Raw genomic sequence first — 21,399 nt, forward strand, 5'->3', positions numbered from 1 at the left:
GTGAGCTGAGGGGGGTGGCATGGGGCTCTCAGAGCAGGATCCATCCCTTTATTTCTTGCCTTGCTGTTGCTTGTGTTGCTTTCGGCTAGAAAACAGTCAGCTCATACAAATGAGTGACAGCAGCCAGCGTCAGCCCTTGGCAGGTATGTAAACAAAAGAGGGAACAGTTTTCTGCTTGCTCTTTTTTTTTTTAACTTTTATTTCTTTTTTTTTTCCCTTCTTTTTTTTTTTGTTGTTGTTTTTTTTTTACTTGAAGGAGTCATCAAGATGTAGGGTGGTGTAGCCCCATGTACATCCTCATCCAGGGCTGGTGGTGGCCCTGTCTGGTGTCAAGCTGGAGGATGTCAGCTACTTGATACAAAGGGACTGGGGAAGCGAATAACCAGGGGGCTGTGAGGGTGGTTACCTGCTCCCTGTGTTTTCTGAGTCCTCCGAACCTCTTTCTCTCCTCTGAGCATCCCTTTGGGCCCTCACTTGCATTTCCTCCTCATCTTTTTGGCCGCGGGCAGGTGCATCCCTGCCGGTTTCCGTAAGCTGTCTGGTGAGCACAGCCTCCAAGTCTGCAGGGCTGTCAAGGGCTCTGTCTCTCTCTGACTGATTGGAAAAGTTCTTGTGCATGTTATTTTCTTTTTTTTTTTCCCAATGAAAAACACCACCTGAGCAGGTCTCTGTTTGTCAAGCCTGCACAGCTTATGCAGAAGGCAGGCGAGCTTGCAGACAGTGACTTAAAATAAACACCAACATAATCCTATGAAGGAAAAGCAAAAATATTGAAAAAAAAAAAAAGCAGAGTTTTTCTGCTTCATTTTCACTTTCTAAAATGCCAGGCAGTTTCTTAGGGTGTTTATCGGTATTATTGTTATTATTTATTTATTTATGCATGCGTGCGTGTATTTGCTGGTAATACTTGCAGGGGTGTGGTTCCCCTGTGGCTGGGTGCTGGGGTTACTGGTGCAGCTGCAGAAAGGAGCTGGCAAACCCCGGAGCTCCGGCCGTGTGCTTGACTTTGACTCCAGGGAATTTCACAGGAGTGAAAGGAGATGGAAAACACCGTGAGGCCACTAAGCCAGGAGCCGGAGTGGATCATTTAAGTGGATTAGTGATTTCTGACCTGGGGCTGGTGTGGAGCAGATGGGGGTTTGCCTGCTGCTGCTGCGGGGTCTGTGGGAGTTACAGTGGGCGGCGGCAGGTTGAATCCTTCATCTCCAAGATGTCCTAGAGCTGCGGCCCCTCTCCCCATCGCTGCCCAGCCTCAGCTCCCCCAAACAGCCTCTGCAAGCGCTGCCCAGCCCATTCCAGCCCTTTGGTGTGGGCAGCTGCTGTCTGCCTGCGCTTACCCTGGATGGCAGAGGCAGGCTGGCCTTGAAGGGGAGCTGGTACTGTCCCCGGCCTCCCCCTCCTCTAAGCCGCTGTGTCCCCGGGGTGCAGGGTGAGGGGGGTGCCAGGCTCACCCTTCCTCTGCATCAGAAGCGCCGTGCTCACCCCCGGGTGTCTCCCAGCCCTTAGTTTGGGTGGGAAGGAAACTCCCACCCATCTCTCCCTGTATGCTATACCGCTGCACTTTTTTTACCCTTTCCCTCTCGCTCTCATTTTTTTCTCTTCCTTTCCCTTCCTAAAAAGACCAACAAACCAAACAAAAAACCAAAAAAAAACCCAACTAAAAAACACCCAGCAGAAAGCAAGCTGTGATACTGTCGGGCCTGGCGTTGATGTTATTTATTTTCCTCAGTTGCTGCTCTGGAAGCCCGGAGTTGACAGAGCGGTTTTGTAGAATAGAAACATTATAGACTGTTACTGTCAGAGTGTTAAATGTGATGGATAGAGAAATACAGGGGAGGGAGGGGACTTTACACTAGCCATGTCTGCCAGCGAGGGTGCTCATGGGAGAATAAACCATCCGCATATAAGAAATGAATGAGGTAATGTGGCGGGAGGTAATGGACTCTTGCAACAGAGATGCGCCTTGCCGGCTGGACTTAACCCTCGCCATTCCACTGGCAGGATAGGGTGGGATGGGGGGACGCATGCTCCGCTTTCCTGTGGCCCTGAGATCCAGCAGGTTCAGGGCTGGGATGCTGAGGTGCGGTGGGAAGAGCTGGATTATCCCAGTGGAGTGAGGGGAGCGCTGCCCAGGTGCCTGCAGACCCCCCTTCCTGCACAGCAGCACTTGCTGGGCTTGCTGCAAGCCCAGGATGGAGCATCTTCATGGTGAGCACCAAGAGATTTTTTCATCGCTCGTTTAGCAAAGAGACTTGTGCTGCTTGGGAGGTGCAAAGGGATGCAGCTGTCAGCAAGCAGCAGCCCGATGGCTCGCGTGGGGTACCTTGGGGTTTGGGGTCCTGCTGAGGGTGGGTGCAGAGGTGCTGCGGGCTCAGCCGGTGAGGTGAGGAGCGCTGGGCAGGAGAAGCGGTGGCCCTCAGCCTGGCCTTTCTCTTTGTCAGTGTTAGCTGTTCTGGGAAGCCAAGGGGCTTGGCCTTCATTCGTGGCTGGTTGCACGAAGTGCTAAGCTAGGGTCCAGAACTGGAACCCTGTGGTTGTGGTGCTCGGTTTGCATTTCAGAGACGATTTCTCATGTCTGGAGGCATAGGTTGGGTGGGGAGAAGCTGTGGTGGTTGGTGCCCTTCCAGCTCTGTGGTTACACCTGGGGAGAGCAGGCTGAGTGTGTCTCTGACCTCTTCTTCTTGTTTGCATTGATGGGTTTTCCAGTCACCCACTTAACTGTCAAATTGTGTTGTGAAGGCTGACGAGTGTTCAGTGCTCACTTGCATCCCTTCTCCTTATCCAGTCTCTCCATAGCTCCCCCATGGGGAGACCTCGTGGGTGGCGTTATCTCCTGTCTGCAGGACCAGAGAATCACAGAGTGGTTTGGGTTGGAGCAGGGACCTTCAAAACTCATCTAGTCCACCCCCCTGCCAGGGGCAGGGACACCTTTCACGAGATCAGGCTGCTCAGAGCCCCATCGAACCTGACCTTGAGCGCTTCCAATAACGGGGCATCCACAACTCTGGGCAACCTCTTCCAGTGCCTCACCACCCTCATCATAAAACATTTCTTCCTTGTATCAAATTTAAATTGACCCCTTTAAATTTAGAACCGTTACCCCTTGTTCTAGCACTACAGGCTCTGGTGAAGAACGTCTCCATCTTTCTTGCAAGGATGATGGGCTTGCAGGGGGTGAGGAGCCTGCGGGCAGGGGGCAGCCCTGGCAGCCTTCACCGCCCCTTCCCTTCACGCTTCGCTAGGCGTCCAGCCTGACTGTGCAAAGTTTGTCGTAGTCAGTGTGTGTGAGTAATTAAATTACTTCCTTGCGCATTTTACCCTCGCTGACTTTTACCCACCATCTTATCTCCAGCTCATGGAGCTTCGTTCACACATCCTTGCAGGAGCAGCTCAGCCTTCGTGAGTCCTGGCAAACCCCTGTTGCTCATGTTCTCCTCAAACCTGCTGCTGCTCATGCTCTTCTCCTGGCAATACTTACTAAGCAGCAGCGGGCAAACCTTCTACACCCGTGGTCTCGTTGAAAAAGCCATTTATTTCTACTCTCTTCCACCTTTTAACCAAACTTTAGTCCTTGCTTTTGCTGGGAGAAGAGTTAAATCTGTTGACTGATGAAACTTTGGGGGACTGCAGACAACACCAACTGTGCTTCATGCCTTCTGTTGCTGGGTGTGCAGCAGTTGTAATAGATGAGCGAAGTATGTTTTCTTCTTCCTTACAGGCACTGCTAGTTAATCTCGGTGGTATCGTGTCCATCTTGAGGCTTTATCCGATCTATTTATCATCTTAGCCAGTACTGAAGTGAGACTCACAAGTCGGTGAATCTGTGGCTCATCTCACTCCATTTTTTAAAAATAGGGTATGACACTTTGTGTCCTCTAGTGTAATGAGAGATTGAGCTGCTAATGAAAATATGCAATCATTTTATTTCTGAGTCCCTGCAGAACTCTTAGGCAGGTATTATCTGGTCCTGGTGACTCCTCATTTTTCATTTTCCAAACGTGCTTTAACATCACTTCTTCTGACATCTCAATCTCTGATTGAGCCTCATCTTTGTCACCTGAAAGATGGCCCGCGGTTGGGGATCGTGTGGCATGGGGCTGCTGAAGGCTGAAGGACTGGGTTCCCCTGCATCCTTGCACCCCACAGCTGCCACCGCAGTGGCTCATGCAGACATCATCCCTGCATGGATGGTACCAAGGTCCAGGCTTGCTGTAGGTCTCGTGACATTTGTCTTCATCTTGGTTTCTGAACTCCTAGTTAAATATTGCAACCGATTAAAACATCATCTGTTTGTAAAATGGATGAGTTTGAGGAATTTCCTTGCATTTGCCTACTGCTTCTTTGGGGTCTGGATCAGATTTCTTTGGGGTTCAGCAAGAATCCCCAAAACGTTTTGTCCAGGAGGGATCTGAGTGCTCTGGCTCCAACTGCTGAACCTGGTGCTGGACCTGCCCTCGCCTTAAGATGGTGGTGGAGAGACAGGAGGAGCCAGTCTCAAACCAAATCCTGTTATGAAAGAGCAACAGGGAGATGCCACCGATGGGGGATGCTGCCTGTCCCAGGGGTGCAACCGCAGTGTCCTGGGGGGCCACGGGGACAGCAGCATCCCCATTCAGTGGCAGCCACTCCTAACCCTGGCACCTTGAGAACTGGTCCACAAATCCCTTTTTCTTTTCTTTTTTTTTTTTTTTTTTTTCCTGAGCTTTGCACTCCAAATCAGCTTGATTTGGTAAAAGGCTTCCACTGCAGCACGTCACAGGTAATTTATTCCCGGGTGCTGTAATCTGAAGAAAAGCAGAGCAAAGGACCTCCAGTCACAGCCGCGCGCACACGCAAAAAGTTAAGTATTCTTGCTTTCGCTGACAGTACAAAGGTGTCATATACGAGAAGGATTGACACAGACCAAAGGGTCTTGTGGGAAATATGATAATAACTATAAAGAAGACAGATTATTCCCCAGTTGCCAACATTCAAACCTTTTTACAGTCAGTTCAAACATATAAAACTTTATTGCTGTAGCAGAAAGGGGAACAATTTCTGGTTGCACAGCTTTCCCAGGGCTGGGTTTATACTGTCTGTGTTATTGCTCTATAGTGGCATTTTAAAGTTTATTGAACAAGACTTTTACAATTGAAGGAAGTATATAAAACTGTAAATTTATTAGATTTTTCAGGATAAGTGCCCTTTCTAGTTGTGCTCAAGAATTCGGAGCTACGAGAAACTGCTAGTTACAAGACTTATTAATATTAAAGACTGAGAGAGCGCACATTTTATACCTTAACTGATCTAAAAAATAATATTATGATATTACTGAAAATCTGAGCTGTCACCAAGCGGGGTGCGTAGAGCGTTTGTATAGTTTGTGTATGTATAAACAGTCTATATCTGTGTGCAGGTACGTATATATGTACATGTCTGGGTATGCCTTGTGGGGGTGTATATGCACGTGCTGTATGAGGGTGTATGCACATACAGTATGTAAACAAACGTGTGCGTGTGTGTTTGAGCATATATGTATATATAAATCCATATGTTCCTATGCAGTATTTTATTTTTATATGGACTTATTTTCTATATTGTGCAGTGCCTTCTAGTATGGAGTCTTGATGCACCTGTAAGGCTTTTAGGTGATGCGGAAATATAATTAATAGGGCGCCTGGGTGGATTTGATGGTTATATTGTGCTTGGTTGTATGTGGTGTTCATGGGCATCTCTGTGTAATTCATTTATGAAGACCTCCAGTATGTAAACTACACAATTCATTCCGTGTTCACCATTCACCTGATATTTTGTGCCTAAAACCAGTAACTATGTGAGTGATGGTGGGATGGCATGTTCCAAAGGGCTGGGTGCCTGCCCCCATCCTCTGCCTTCTCCTTAAGGCAGCGGCTGAGTAATACTGGTCGTAAATTTGCAGGGACTGGATTCTCTGGTCGGCACATTTTCTGGGGGCTGCTTATGCAGCAAAACTAGGCTGCAGTGCAGCCGAAGGCAGCCCTTGGAGAGCTCGTCCCACGTATGATCTGGGGGGAAACCTGCTCCTGAGGGGTCCCTGCTGTAAGTCTTCTTTTCCAGCTTGGAGTTGATTTCACCTAAACGTGTGACTTGAATTAAAATAACTCAGAAATTGGCTTTTCTGCCTGCTGCGTGTGGAGCATCGCCTGCCCGCCGCAGTGGCTGGTGCTGCTGGAATGGCCATGGGGACATCTAAGAGGGGTTTGCTCTGGGGTGGGGATGTCCGTTGGCGCAAAGGCTCTCCTGAAATGCCTCGTGCTGGAGTTGGGGGCCAGGAATACATTCCCCAGCTTAGTCTGGACATCCACCTGGGCCAGCACAGCCGCAGGAGTTAGGTGTCTTCGACTTTGGCATGTGCAGTGGCAGCTTGCAGGGGGCAGCAAGTGCTTTGGAGGCTGAGCGGGAGCAGGCAGGAGCACCACGAACTGGCAGGGAAGGCAGGGAAGTCAATAAGCCCTGAATCTTTTATGAGACCTTGGATATTCTGATCACAGCTCCGCTGGCACCGAGATAGGAATACAGATTATCTGAGAAAGCGTCTGTGGCTCGAAGCTCAGTCCTGGGTCCCCCTAAGGTTTTCAGCTTGCCTCCCCCACGTTAACATTTTTGCTGTGGGGTTTTTCGGGGGGTTTCCCCTTTTCCCTCTGCTTTTGGACTGCAGGGGGTTTGGAGCTCACGTGTGATTTCTGAGAGCCAGGGCTGGCTGGAGAAGAAGGTGGAAAGAAGGTTAGTGCAGCTAATGGGGCTAAGAGCCTTATTCCTGCATATTGTTAATAACAAAACCAAGCGGCAACACCGCACGCCGTGAGTCGGAAGAAAAGGAAAGCCCTCAGATCCCTTGTAATCCTGCATTGCGCAGTGCAACGGTGCTGGAATTGCAAGGGTTCTTTCTGAATTCATTTTGGGTTTGGAGAGAAAAAGAGAGGGGAGGAAAAGAAGGAGGATGGGGAGGAAAAAAGAAAAAAAGACCCGTGCACTGAGATGAATTTATGCCTAAGCTTGTCTTGGGAATGCAAATGTGTTTAAGACTCTCTGAGCTAAACCACCCCTTTTGGGAAGAGGGAGGGGGGGAAAGGGGGAAAAAAAAAGAAGTATGACACAGAAGGGACACCGGGAGAATGTGAAATGAGGGTTTGCTGCCCCTCCTCCCGCACCCTGCCTGCTGCCGAGCTGGCACGCGGGCAGGGAGCGAGGAAACGCAGGGATGTGCTGCACGGAGGGGGGACCCAGGCGCGGGGACCCTGCGCTCTCCGGTGGGGACCCGTCACCCTGCCTCTGTCCCCTGCGGAGAGGTGGGCGCAGGTGCCTCCCCACCGTCGCAGCGGCCTCGTGCACCGCCTCGCTCCCTGCTCACGGCAGCGGGGCCGCAAGCACATCAGGTGTGACATGGCCACACTGGCCCGGGCTGGTTTTCCACCTGCTGAGATAAGGAGGGTGCTGCCTGCCCAATTGCCCCCAGCCCCACGGGAACGGGGCAGGGCTCTCCCAGCATTACAGGTTGCTCACCCAGGGGTCTGCGAAGTCGAGAGGAGGAGGGCAGAGGGGAGAGGAGAAAAAAACCAGCAGCGAGCAGGAGGGAGGAGGGATGCAGGAGGAGATGCAAACCCGCTGCCAATTGGGCAGTTGTGTCTGTTGTCTGGAGGCTGCTGCTAACCACTCGTTACAATTAAAATGAAGTGTCCATCAGCGGCTATCTTCGCTGTGTGGCCCATATGTTTCTGAGCTGATACTGTCCGGATTATTCTGTTTGGGAGAACGATAACGGCTGTTTATAACCTTGGCAAAGACTGAGCCCTAATCAGGCTGGAGCACATTTTCACCGACTGGCTGATAACGGGCTGTTAGCTGCCTTATCGCTGGGGAGAGATAGGCCAAAATAAGCAGATCTGTAAGCACAGGAGCCCAACCAAGAGGCACATACTCTGGCCTGGCCTTTATTTTTAGATGATCTTTTCTTTTTTTCCTTTTTCTCTTTCCCGCCCACCCCCCCCCCCCCCTCCTTTTCCTGGCTGATTTCAGTGAAAAAGGGGGATTATTTGAGCAGAAGGGCAGGGAGGCAGCGGGTTTTGTTCACATCAGTAAATGGGGTGGCAAGAAAGGCATGTGCAAAAATAACGCAGGGGTGTTGTATCGTTTCCGTGTACCCCTCAGTTACCCCATGCACCCCCCCCTCCCCAACCCCTGAGGGCATCTCCGTCTTCGGGAAGAAGAGTGAAGTACGTCTGTCCTCCCTTGCAGCATTCCTCCTTCCCTCGCCTTCTGCTTGCTTTGTCCTCTTTTCTCTGGGGGTGGCTCTCCAAAACAGGGCAGCGGGCTGGTTTTGGGGTGGAATCGGTTTTGTGCAGAGAAAAGGCATTTTGAAAGAGGGCAGTTCTGCTGAGTTTTCTCCCCAAAATGGGATTATGCGGAAGAACGATGCACAGCGGCGAGACCTGGGTGTTTCGGCTGCAGACACCACATTGGGCCAGAGCATCTTGAAATCACGTGTGGTTGGATACCTAACGAGCCCAATTTCCCTGAAGGCAGTCTCTCAAGGAAGGTGGCTAGAGCATCTTCCCAGTCTGCACTGGTACTCGACTGTTCCCAGCAGCTGGGTTAACCCGGTGCTGTTTGTGGTGTAGGTGTGTGATCTCGGCCAAACCGTCTTCTTCCTCGGCATGGCCCGAGTCTTGCTCCATTGCACCGTGTCTCCGCTCTCGAATCTTCCAGTGGAAGTGGTCCAGATCTCCCTGCGCTGTTCCTCCCTCCCTCCCTCCGCTGCTCAGGCTCTGTACTCTGCCTTGAAGTCTCAGGCAGGTGTTCAAATAAATAATGCAGCTAAAAATACCTTTTGGCAGCAGCTGGGAGTTGTTGCGAGTGGCACTGCCGGAGTGGTGGGAATACAGCATCCCGGCTCCGCGGGCAGGTGCGTCTGTGTGCTCCGGAAAAGCAAGAGCAGGCGCTGCGGGGACAAGGGCCTGCCTGCCTCCTGGGTCTGCCACGGCCCCACCGACAAGCTGAAGAGTTGATTCTGCCCTCCCCGGCTTTGAAGCAGGCATTGCCTTTGCTGAGGCTGGCTTTCAGTGGAAGGATGCTGCCGAGGGGACCCACCAGCTGTGTCCTAACTCACGGAGGAATGTCATGCCAGCCCTGCGCTCTGACTGCATCAGCAGGCATCAGGAAAGAATCATTTGCACTGTGGTGGTGTCTCAGACCGTTTCCCCTTTTGGGGGGAGCACTTTGCAAGCTGGATTGTACCACCACCTCCGGGGAAGGATGCTGTGCCCTTCCCAGCCACCTCCAGGTGCTGTGAGAGCACTTGGCGCCTCGAGCTTTTGGTCCAGTTTGCTGGAAGCGGCTGTTTTAAACTCTGCCCCCAAAACCCTCTGCTGACTGCCTTTTCCAGGGGAGTCATCCTAGCTGAAGGTAGCTCCCAGAGGCTTTCCCTCCCATTCCACCTGCCTGGACCCAGACCTGGCAGCCCCAACCCCAGTGGCTGCAGAGGGCTCCATGTCCACTAGTGCTTATCTCCTCGCTCTGCTTGGAGACCCTTTGAGACCTCCCCCAGCAGCAAATAGTTGGACGACAGATTTAATTATTGCAGCAGGAACGTTGCTGGGGGCAGTTGGCCACAAACTGACCTTGGTTTTTCTCTCGCCCAACTGATAGCAAACCCTTTGCTGCAGGTCAGAGCTGCTCCCACTCCGATGCGCAGAGGAGGGATGCTAGGCTGCTCCTCATCCTGTGCCCATGCGTTTTCGGGAGTGCTGGTCACCTTCTGCACCAGCTGTGGGCCTTTTGGTGGGTTGTCCTTGCGCACCTCAGCTTGGAGAGCAAAGTGGCTTGTTAATGAGTCCCAAAGCAATTGTGCAAGGATAGGTGCTGGGGAAGCTGGGATGCTCCTGAGCTGCATGCTGCTCAGTGAGGTCTGAGACCTGGTCCTGCTCATAGTGCTGGCAGAAGCCATGTCAGTCCTTCAGTACTGGCTGCCATTGCTTGTCCTCCCTCTCTAGGAGCAGGGGAAGCTGCTGGTGGGGCTGGTGTACTGGCTGAGGGTCATCTGTGGTCTGGGCGACGCTTGAGTGATGCTGGAGTCCCGCAGTGCTGCTGCCTCATTGCAGTTCTGGCCACAGCTCCCTTTTGAGGCCTGAAAAGATGAAGCCAAATGGTATGCTGGAAAACCTTCCTGACTCCGAGGGACATGCTGTCTAGGAATTGCTGGCTGCTTTTCCGTGCGTTTTGGGTGTATTTGGCCTGTTTTGACAGCAAAAGTGCAAGCACGGGGCAAAATGAGCGAAGGGTTGGACAACTTTCGGAGTGAAAACGTGGTCTGGCTATGGTGTGGTGGTCCAGCTACAGTGTGTGGTGGTCCAGCACGTGCCCCTACAAGCATGTCCGCAGTGACTTATCTTGGTCCCCAGAGCTGGGGGGTTTGCTGTGGTTCAACAGCCTGCTGCCGGCCCGTGAAATGCAATCAGAGCTACACGGATGCCACGAGCCAGGGCAAGCTGACTCTTCCCATCTCATCCTGCAGAGAACAAACAGAGCTCAAGGTAAAGCGCTGAAATTTCACCGTGACCTTTTCTTAAAGCATTATAATCAAGTTGAACGTTTCCAGTTGTCCCACTAATGTTTGCCCCATGGGAGAAGGCGTCCTGCTTTGAGGGAGGATGTTTGTGGCGACGAGCATGCCTGCCCCGGGAGCTTGTGGTGCTGGATGCCAAATGCCTGCTGGGGGCTGGGGAGGCGGGGGGCAGAGGCCGGGGCTGCTCCCTGCCTCCTGCTGTAATGCAGCCAGGGGAAGGAATGCGCTGAATGCTCTGCATCTGCTACAGCCTTTGCTCAGGGCTCTTCGACACATGGATTGTAAAACACACACCGCCTCACACCGCCTGACGTGTCGCTGGGCACCCGTAAGGCCTCCCAAGTGTGATTTCGAGGCGTTGCTGTTGGCTCGGGCTGTGGGTTTGGCAGCTCCTGCCTGCAGGCAGGTTGGAGTTGGCTTGAGGGAACCTAGAGCTGGAGCCGGAGGGGCTTGATCCAAGGATGTGAGGAGTCGTGGGGGCAGAGAGAGCCATCAGAGTCTGGCCTGGGCACAGAGGAAGCCTTTCTGGGGAGAAGGGATGAGCAGCTTTTATGCTGCTGCATCTGCTAGACCCATCTTTCTCCTGAGGTCATGGCCTCTTTATGCTGGCGTCTTGTCATGCTGGGTCTGGGGCTCCTCCTTCCTGCACGCAGGAGCATCTCGCTTCAGCTTGGAACAGGAGCTGCCCATGCTGCGCCCTCTGGTCCCTGTGGTTTGCCTGGCACAGAGACTGGGGTTTCCATGTCCCTCAACTAGCAGTGGAGAAGATGACGCTGTCTTTGTTGATGATGAAGGGGACAAGGTCCACTTGGTGTCCTGCTCTGTCTCCCAGAGCCACGCAAGAGGGGTAACCCAGATGCTCCGTGCAGTTTGCCCATGCAAGCACAGCTGTGTGATTCCTGCAGGACTGGGGAGGTGGCCCATCTGCAGAGGGAAGATGTTTTTGCAGACCCTGCCCCAGCCAGGACACCCTCACTGAGTTTGGCTCAAAATGCCCGTGACCTTCAGGCGCGCTTTTTTGCTCCCCAACAGATTTTTGAAAGATATTTAAGGGCTGAAGGATGGAAATACTTCTGTGGGGGACGGAGTGGTGGTGGGAGCAGCAGTGCTGGGATGGAAGCACAAGGGCTGTCGGACCTGTCCAGGCACCCACAGAGCTGCAGACAGCCCATCGCTGGAAGCGGGCTTCGGCCTCACCAGCCTCGCTAGCTTGCAGACACCTCCCAAAGCAGCTGGCTCCCCATGGCTGCATCCATGTGTAAGGTGAGCCCTTCTCCCTGCTGCACCTGGCCAGTCTGTGCCTCCCAGCGAAGTGAGGGTCCCCTCCAGCTGTGCGCGTGTGCTGGCACCCCTGACTTTTAGCTCGTGTTGGCTTACAACAATGCGTATGTATAAGGAGCAGGCTGGAGGGTGATGCGGGGCTGGCCCTGCGGCTAGGGGGGGGTGATTTTATTTTTGAAATTTTCCTTTGAAATGTTCCAACAATCCAATTCAGTTTTGACCAGGAAGGCAGGATGGCTGGGTGGGATACTGCTGCTTCCCAAGGGTTTCCTCCAGGCAGCAGCTCTGTTTGCACAAGGCATCGGATGCGGCTGTAATGTTCTCAGTGAGGATCCGTTTTAAGCATGGAAAATCAAGTTCACCACCTTGCTGAAGCCTTGTCTGAGCCAGCTGCTGTACAGCGTCGTTGGGTACGGTGGTTTGGGCGATGGTTGGGACCTCTGGAGAAGCACATCTGGTCTGTGGTTGGTCCCAAATGATGGCATAGATGTGGTGCCAGTGCTGTGCAGTGGGGTGGCTGTGGGCTGGGGGTTTCAGGGTGGCACCTCTTGGGTGATCTTGCTTTATCCCCCTCCCATACATACCCGGAGTGTCTGAAGACATGATCATGCCCTACTTGTTTCCTTCCTGGGGGTGGATGGGGCTCACCGGCGACCTGCCCCTGAACACGGCATTGCCTGCTGCTGCCCGCAGCTGCCCTGGCGAGGAGGGTCCAGCCTGGCTTTTGGGGGCAGGCAGCTGTGCATCCTGTGGCTGTGCTGTGGGTAGAGCGACCTCGGGAAGCTGCTGCCATGTGGACATGGTCTAAGTGGGGACGGTGCCTTCCCAGGCTTGGATGCGGTCATCTGTGGCGGGATGGTTGGGCAACCAAAGCACAGGAGTGCTAAGGGGCGTAGGATTAAAGGCAGTGGTCTCTTCGAGAGCCCACGGCGGAGAGGTGAAGCTGGGCTGGGGAGCCCTGTGACAGGCCTGGCAGCCAGGCAGGCGAGTCTGGTCTGTGCGTTTGTGTTTGCTTGTTCTGCGCCTCCTTCCCAGGCGTTAACTCCTTGCTGATGGAGTGGCCTCCCAGGCCAGCACACCAGTGCCCCCTCCCCACATCACTGCCCACCCCCATGGCTCCCCATCTGGCACTGGCTCTGGGTGCCCCCCTCCACCTTCCTCCCCGGGGTGGGTAGGGGACCTGCTGCCTCCTCCCAGGCAGGTCTCCCTCGCACAAAATGGCTCCCCCCGAGCCCCCCCCCTACCCCCCAGCTTCCCCTTCCTCCCCTTCCCCAAAACTTTCTTGCTCCGGGGTTCGCCGCAGAGCTGTCCTCTGTCTCTCAGTTGTTCCCGGCTGTCAGAGGTTATATATATCCGCTCTGCTCATGCTCATCCTCTGTAACCATTTTCTGCTACAGAATCTTCTGGCTGCTCGTTGAAGCCTTAATCCGTAATGCAGCGATCAATGGGTGTGCGCCTTTACCACTCGGATGCTCATTTTTTAATCCCCACTGCCTCCTTCAATGTCATCCCTTCCCATTTTTCTTTATAGAATTTCAGGTCTACTGTACCTGCTGATTACTTAGCAGAGACTGCTGGACATCTCCCTTAATTAATTCCATCGATTTCTCAAATCCCACAAGGTTTGGGGTCCTTAGATTTCTGAAGCAGCTAAATGGAATGTCTAAATTCCGACATTTTCCCTCTATAAATTGTTTTGCCAGGGAGACGCTGGGAGGCAGCGCTCCGGCTTTATTTATTTGGAGGCGATGTTAGCCCTGGAGCCTTCCCCGTCCTTGCTGCGGGCGCTGAGGAGGGCGTTGGGAGGGGGATGCCGCTCGCCCTCATCGCCCGGTCGTGCCACCCATCCCAGGGGTGCTCTTGCACACCCCCAGGTCCTCCACTGCCACGTGCCTCGGGAGCAGCATCCTCCCAGTGAAGGAGCGGGGTCCGACCAGCCTCAGGAGGGGAATGGAGCTCCTGGAAGGGACCTATTTACCAGTTGGGCCCTCACCGTGTGCGGCTGGGGAAGACTCTGTTGCTATGCGCAGGGAGCTTAATTTTATTATTACTCTCTGCTATTTAATGTCTGTCTCTCAGGCAGCTGGTGATGTTTTAATGAAGCTGGAATTGCATAGTCTGTAGCGCTGGATAATCGTAAGCTGCCGAGTCAGAATCAAATTAATAATTCATGAAATTAAAGTGTATAATTAATTCGAACTGTGCAGATGAGGAGGGACCGGAGTCTTCGGCCTGAAAGGACCGCACACATGTCCATAAAACAGGCGTACGTGCGTCCGTCTGCAATGGCAGGCGCATCTGCGCCAGGTCGCTGGCAGGGCTGGGCAGATCTGCCGTGTCTCACCTCCCCAGCCCCAGGTCATTGGGCCATGGTACCTTCCTGGGCTGTAAGGCATAGAGGCTTAGTTTTACTTGGTTTTATTTGGGAACTTTGCCACGCACGCATTCTATTTTCAGGTTAAAACTTCCACAGTAGCATGTTGGGTCCAAAAATGGTGATATTTGGTGGGTGAGGAAGTCCACCTGGCCGTGTCGTTGGGTATGGCCACATCTCCCTTCCCCTGGAGAGAAGCGAGATGTGCCTCTCCCCTTTGCAGTATCGTTAATTTTTCTGTGATTGTATTGGATTTCTCATTGGACCTGGTGTGAAACTACTGGGAATGGAGCAGCCACTGGACTGCTCTGGGCTTCTGCAGCAAAATGTCCCAATTATTTGGGCTTAAAAAGGTAGAGAGGGTCAACTTGGTGGCATTAAAACCATCGCCCCACCAGCATGGAAGGTCTATTTCCGTTGGCGACTTGTGTTCCCAACCACGTAAGTAAAAGCCAGAGGGACTTGTTGCTACTTACGCAGGTTGGAACCACCATGAAGGATGCAGGCCTGAAAGTTTGAGATGTACCAGTTGCAAGTAGGTAGGATGACTAGGCTGAGCAACGCTGGAGGTTTAGGGAGCTTTTAGCTTTGGGTCTAGTTGGACCTAACAGCAACATTGTTGATGCATCTTGGAGAAAGCACTGACCCTGGTCCTCATATTCCTGCAAGTCTTTGCCAGCTTTGAGAGGAGCAATGGGCAGGCAAGCAGGGGAGGTTGCACCACTTCACCTACACTGTCTTCTGGGGAGAGAGGTATTGTTGTGTCCTGATCCAGGGTGGGACAGCTGGGAATTGTCTTGGGAGCCGTTACAGGAGCTGTTTCTCTTGAGCCTTTCAATGCATGGGGACGGGGCTTCCTTATGGGTGTAGAGATGAAGTTGCATAGCTAAGTGAGACTGGAGGAAATTTGGACGCAAAGACACACACAAGCTAAAATAAAACACATATTTGGGTCTGCAGTGCCCATCTTCCCAAGAGTCTTGAGTTGCCCATGCACTGGAGACTTGGCTACTCACCCTAGCTGAGATGTTGAATGTTTTGCAGCTTTGAAGGCCATATCTTTAGCATCTATGGTCTGTACAGATAGCTGTTGGCTGATACCTGTGGAGAAGAAGCAGGCCCAGCCAGGCTTTCCTGCCTCCACCATTAAACCGTCTGAGGTCATTGCTGCTTCTGGAGCAGAGCAACATCCTGCACTCTTTCTGCCTGGCCGGAGCAGATTTGTGTATTTGGTTACAGCTTCCCATTTTATGTTATTTTTGTGCAAGGCAAAATGTTGGCATTGTGGATTTTGGGGGTGTATTTCTTGAAGACATTTACGAGGGAATCTTTTATTCATATGAATATATATATATTTTAGCCAAAAATCTGGCTGCAGCAAAATAATGTGATTTGCTGTAAATGCCATAGCTGTGAAGGATCTCAAGTACAAAGCTGATGGAATATCTATTTAGAAAACTATTGGTTGAAAGTAAAATTGCACTAGGAGGACAGTGTGAGTTCGTTTTAGGGATGTGAATCAGGAACCCTCCCCACTCTTAAGTTGACTGCAAAATCCTTTCACCCTGGGTAGGCACACACAGTTCTTGCACCAGGCACAGCCCTCTTGAGGTAGCATCCATGTTCAGGCACCTGCCTAGTTCAGGAAGGTGAGGTTTGGTGGAGCATCACTTGAGTCTACTTAATTTTTCCTGCTCCGTTTGGTGACTGGTGGCCCTGGGGGCTGAGGAACACCACGTTTCTCCTTGGGAGGGGATGAAAGCTGTGAATTCCCCTTTTTCCAACTGAGACACAACAGCAAAGTCTGTTTCTGGGTCGGACAGGCGTTAGACATTGGCTGGTTGGTGGGTGTTTTAGCTGGATGGTTTGAGTTCCAGAGGCGAGGCAGTATTTCAGTATCAAAGGGGTTTTTAACACTCCCTGCCTAGGCTTTGGAGCCTAGGTATACCACCCATCCACCCTGTACTGTGTGATGAAAAGGCAAGATACGCAGGACCTTCATGCTCATTAACTGCGTGCAATTAAGGCCCGAAGCTTTTGCAATACCTAGTGAAATCAGGCAATTGCTTTTGGACCACCATGGTTGCAGTTCTACTCTTGAAATCCCATTGGCATCTCTCTGCCTTGACAGCAAACCTTGTCCCAGAGTTTGGGGTGCTGGTGAGTGATGCAGTTTGAGGACCAGAAGAGTGAAAGATATTTTTCTGAATTGTCCCCAGTTTTCTGTAATAGCTCAGAGCCAACCATGCATCCTGGCTGTGTGGGACGAAGGCATGAAACCGAATCAGGACGGTGTAGTTTGCTCCCTGAGCTTGCTCTTAGCGTTCAGACATGACAAGCTGTAGCTGAGCCTCTCGGACCCTGTTTTGCCTCTCCGTCTTGTGCTTTCCCCATTGCTGGAAGAAAGGGAAGGGAAGGATTTCCCCTTCCTTGTGAGCATGGCTAAACATCAGCAAAGGTCTCTGAGGTAGCACGGCACTGGGTAAATGCTGAGTGGTATTAATAATAGCCTGCCCCTTTTTGGTAATGTGCTCCCCTTTGGAGTCCAGATCTTTTATTATTATTATCATTATTATGATTATGATTATTGTAGCTGTTATGGCGCAGGGAAACTGAGGAGCAAAGCTGGCTGCCTCCATTGCTTTGTCTCCATCCTGCTCAGTTGCCCCCTGCCCAGTGCCTACCTGTGGGGTGGGTGGTTTATATACCACCCCCTGAGCAGCTCCTGCTCTCTGGAGGGTTCGGGGGAGCCCAGCAGCTCCTCATCCCCTGGGCTGCTTGCAGAGGGTGGCAGGGAGACCCTTGGCTCTTGGGTTGGAGCTGCTCCCTTCTGCTTGCAGATCCACACAGCGCTGCAGGGGCAGATGGGGAGGTAGAAACAGGCAGGGGGAGTGGAGTTGGGGGTGGGAGCCCGGCTGAAAGGGTTACTGCCAAACACAAACAAAAACACGATGCAAATGAGCAGCTTGCAACAGGTAGCCTTAATCAGATGCTGTCAGATGAATTCAGCATCTCTCCGATTGTCGCCTGCACTAGCCTTCCGTTCAGAAGCCCTCATCTGCTCCAGATGTGGTTTAATTTACTGCGACTTGGCTAATTACTGTAATTAAGGATTAATTACTGTTAATTACTTTCACATAAACTCAACGCCAGTCAAAGAGCGGAGCCTTATGAAGCCTGCCACAGCAGCGAACACAAGCACGGCAGCTTGGGTGGGCCCACCGGGTCCTCAGGGCGATGCTGAGCTGGTACCCACCGCCTGGCCAGCCCCTGGCCCTGGCCCTCGCCCCGTGGGTCACCCTCTTCCCGGCCCTCCTGGGGCCAGCGGGCACGCGTGCCAGGGCTCCAGATGGCATCCAGCGAGCCAGCCACCGTTATTATCGTTAATAATTAGATAGAGCAGGGATTTGCTGTGCAAACCCTAGTTAGGAAGGGGAGACCAGCGGCGTCTCTGGCAGGCTCTTGAAAGATGCAATGGATTAACCACCTTTCCCACCCCCAGCCCTTCACGACGCTCCCACCTGCCGTGTCCTCCGCCACCCCATCCCCAGCCGAGGACCTTGCTGGAGACCCTTAATATGTGAGAGACACAAAATTGTTACGCTTCCTCTAGCATCGCGCTTTAGCAAACAAGGGGAAAAAATCAACCCTGTATCTAAGGGAACAGGAGCTGGGAAAACCTGCGGTGGGTGCGGGAAGGAGCGCCAAAATGATTCATGGACAGTACGGCATGCAATATTCCCAGGGGAAGCAGGGGTCTGCTGATGACGGAGGGTCTGCCCTGCTTCCCTGGCTCCCTTAGACTTGTTAGGCTCAGTATCTATCAGGCTTATTAGTTTTAAAAGTCCTGGGGCTTTTTCCACCACAGCAGAGGGTGGAAGACCCTGCTGTGGGTAGGGGGGACACGAGGTGCAGTGGTGGCAGCAGAGCCAGGTGCGGGCCGTGGCCCGTCCTCACCCATTGCCTGCGGCCCTGGCTTGGTCTCGCGGCCGCGCATGTAATATGAAGGCAGGATGGGGAGAGAAAAATCGGCATGATTAGATGGGTATTGTTCTATTAGATCTCTGCCTGCTTGCTGTTGTGTCTCAGCATTTGAAGATGAAACATATTCATTTAGCTCCCAGGATGAATGGTTTTAATAAGGGGAGCAAGATGAGGTGGGGTAGTCCTGATGACTTCAGAGACCCATCAACTCTCCCCCTAAGGCCATTTTGGTGATGACATGGGCCACACGACCATTAACGCCGCAATCAGGACAAGTTTTCCGTGTCCCTGCGAATCCTTCAGCTGGGAAGAGCGTGTTTTGGAGCCCAGGAGGAGATGTGTATCAGCAGTAATCGGATTGAGCCTGCGGGGAGGGCAGGCAGGGGGTGAAGCAGGAGCTCCCAGAATGCGATTCCCAGGGGAGAGGCAAGGGAGAGCAGAGATGCAGGTGGCTGGCTGTCCGGGGAGGGGGCGGTTCGGGGGGCATGTTGCCAGCTAGTGTCTTCTGGATCGCCACCTTCCCTGCATCCCAGCACCTGACTGATGCCATCCTGCGCAGGGGCTGAGACCTGGCAGCACTTGCTCGTTAGGTATTTCAGTGCGATGCGGTGCCTCCCTCTGCCATCCCACCCGGCCCCCAACTGCCTCCCTGCCATCCGCCCCCAGGCTGGCCGTGGCCTGCTTAAGCCCCAAATCATGATCATTCCCGTTATTAGGAGCATCTCTGGGGGCAGGGGAAGGGACACCATGCCGCTGCCGGTGTCCGCATGCCCCAGCCTTGCCGATTTGGAGCCGGGGGTGCGCGGGGGGAAGCACGCTCCGGCAAGCGAGACGGGGAAGCCAGCCGGTGCTCCGGCTGTCAGCTCCGCTCAGCCCGGCTGTCAGGCACGGGGATGCAGAGGGCCTCATTGCTTTAATTGACACCTTCCCCTCGCATCCCACGCTCGGCCATCCCAGCCTTACCCTTCCTTTCATCTTCCTTCTCCTCTCTGGGAGGAAGCGGGGTGCAGTCCAGCCCTCCTCCTGTACCTCCCTCCGTCCCTGCACCCCTGAAGCCAAGACTGGGGAGAAGCAGAGAGACCAAGGGCTGGACCAGGCTGGGTGCAGGAGCACGGTTGGCATCCCTTACATGACAGCTTTCTGTGTGCTGACCTTCTTGAATATCGGAGCATCCCCTGTGGATTTCCTTGCCCCTGTCCTTTTCCAAGGCACTGCAGAATTGTCTCGCGGCAGCACTCCTGGGTAATTACTGCCCATGGAAGGACCAGCGCCTGAAGACCCATAGGATTTCTGGTCATGCCTTGCTGTTTTGGAAGCATCTCTGCGCTCATCAGTGAGAAGGAGCAAGGGCTGGTTCCTCTGCGGAGCGTGTACTGGCCGTGCTGTAAGGCCTTATGAAGCCCAAAGGAGAGGGTGAAAGGTGGGGGCTGGAGGAGCTGGTAGGATGACTTCATCTTCACCAGTCATCTCCAATGCAAATCACGCCCAGCACATCAGGGTGTCCTGCTGAAAGCCAGGAGAGCCTGCCGCTTTCGGGGCCAGGAGAGGGGATGGATCCGCAAGGGGTGCCGGTGGTTTGGGGCTGGTGCCCCTTTCCTGGAGGGGACAGCAAATGTGCCGCTGCCAAATGAATGGGAAGCAGCAGAGCTCAGGTTTCTGGTCCACTAGGAGATAGATGCAAGGACAGGCTGTGATTCTGCTTGAGCAGGACCAAGGCTTCCTCTGGAAGGTTGCTAGGACCTGGGTGAAGGTTCTCGCAGGGTGAAGGACGTGTTTGGAAAATACTATCTCCAAAGCTCCAGGTGTTAACTCTGGGTAAACTGAGGCACAGCGCCCAGGGCTGGTGCTCAGACCAGGTGTGATGGCAGCCACCACGCTTGGCATGTGGCAGTGACTCCTATCCCACCCTCTCCCACAACCTGACCTTGGCTGCTCCATCCAGCCCCCCACAGCTCGCCCACCCCAGCTAGCAGATACCTTCCAACAAGGTCCTTCCTTTGGATGGAAGCCTTAGAAAGCTTTGCTGTGACCAGGTCTGGTCCTGCAAGGACCAACCCCCTGCTCCTTGCCTCTGCCTGCTGGGAACGGGCCATGCAAATAAAATCTAGCTGCTCTCCCCTCCCCCCCCCCCTTCCCCTGGCTTTCCTTGCCGGGGGCCTCGTGAACCGAGTCACCTCCGACGTTCAACCTGAGCAGCCAGCGCAGGCAACAGGGAAAGATCTCCCATGGACTGCGCTGTCTTTGCTCTCTATTTATTTTAAAGTTGGGAGCTCTTTGATGTCTGCCTTTGCAGCTCTTATTCTGCCAGGAGGCTCAGAGCAGCCTGTGTAATTAGCCCAGAAAAATGCCGCTTTCATGTGGTTTGGGGGACCCAAGTGGAGAAGAGATTGCCAAGGGCTTTGTTCTGCTGCGGAGAAATGTGGGTTGGGGTTTGGTGGGTTTCAGCAGAGCTCTTCTCGCCCTTCCCTTTTTCTCCTACTGTGGGGTGGAGCTGGGGGTTTTGGCAGGGAAGGCACACGTGGCAAGCTGCTGCTCCACGGGAGACAGGCCATTCGGTGCTGGGCTGGTGTTTTGGGAACGTGCAGGAGCATCTTGCTGCTTGAGCAAGGGATCAGATAGAGCCATGCTCCAGCTGGCCCAGGGGAAGGGTCCCTAGGTACTGCAGGATCGCTTCCCACAGCTGGGAAGAGAATTCAGTTCTCTTCCTGACTCACCCTAAAGAGCACCCAAGGCAGGGCGCTGCTCTCCCGGTCCCTGCTGGTCCCTGCCTCGAGCATCGCTGCCTGCACGAGTGTGCGCCGAGGGATGTGGAGCAGAGGGATACAGCCCCTCGCTGCCGGCTCTCGACCTGGTGATCGCCACGGGTGGGTGGTGGTGGAGGATGGCAGGTCCGTGTTTGCTGCCCTGCCGGTGTGGTGAAAGCCACCGGATTCTGTGTGTGGGATTCTGTGTGTGACCCTTTCTTGCACCAGGGGTTTCCAAAAGTGCGGGGGCCCTTTGGGTTGCCTTGGCATGACAGGGCACAGTTTCAGCCTTGCCTTGTAGCCCTTTCCCTCTGCCTGTAAATCAGCAGCAGCAGGTCTGTGGCCCTGGAAGGGGGCTTTTGCAGCAGGGTGGGTACAAGGTGCCGAGGTCTGTGGCCCTGCCTGCGTGGCAGTGACCCGCTGCTCTGCTTGTCTCT

General features: G+C 53.4%; 1 protein-coding gene across 3 annotated transcripts in view; it reads left to right on the forward strand.

The window, feature by feature from the left end:
• PBX1 (PBX homeobox 1) overlaps positions 1-21,399 on the forward strand; it is a 133,855-nt gene that overhangs the window by 68,043 nt on the left and 44,413 nt on the right. Inside the window, exon 1 of one of the 3 annotated variants that reach the window (XM_013302282.3) lies at positions 8,054-10,547. The exons of the other annotated variants lie outside the window; for them this stretch is intronic. Coding sequence (XP_013157736.1) covers positions 10,331-10,547 — 217 coding nt within the window. The 5' untranslated portion in view covers positions 8,054-10,330. Of the gene's footprint in view, positions 1-8,053; positions 10,548-21,399 lie in introns of those variants that run through there. 3 annotated transcript variants of the gene reach the window in all.

Source organism: Falco peregrinus, chromosome 10, assembly GCF_023634155.1.
Source record: "Falco peregrinus isolate bFalPer1 chromosome 10, bFalPer1.pri, whole genome shotgun sequence".
NCBI classification, from domain to species: Eukaryota; Metazoa; Chordata; class Aves; order Falconiformes; family Falconidae; genus Falco; species Falco peregrinus.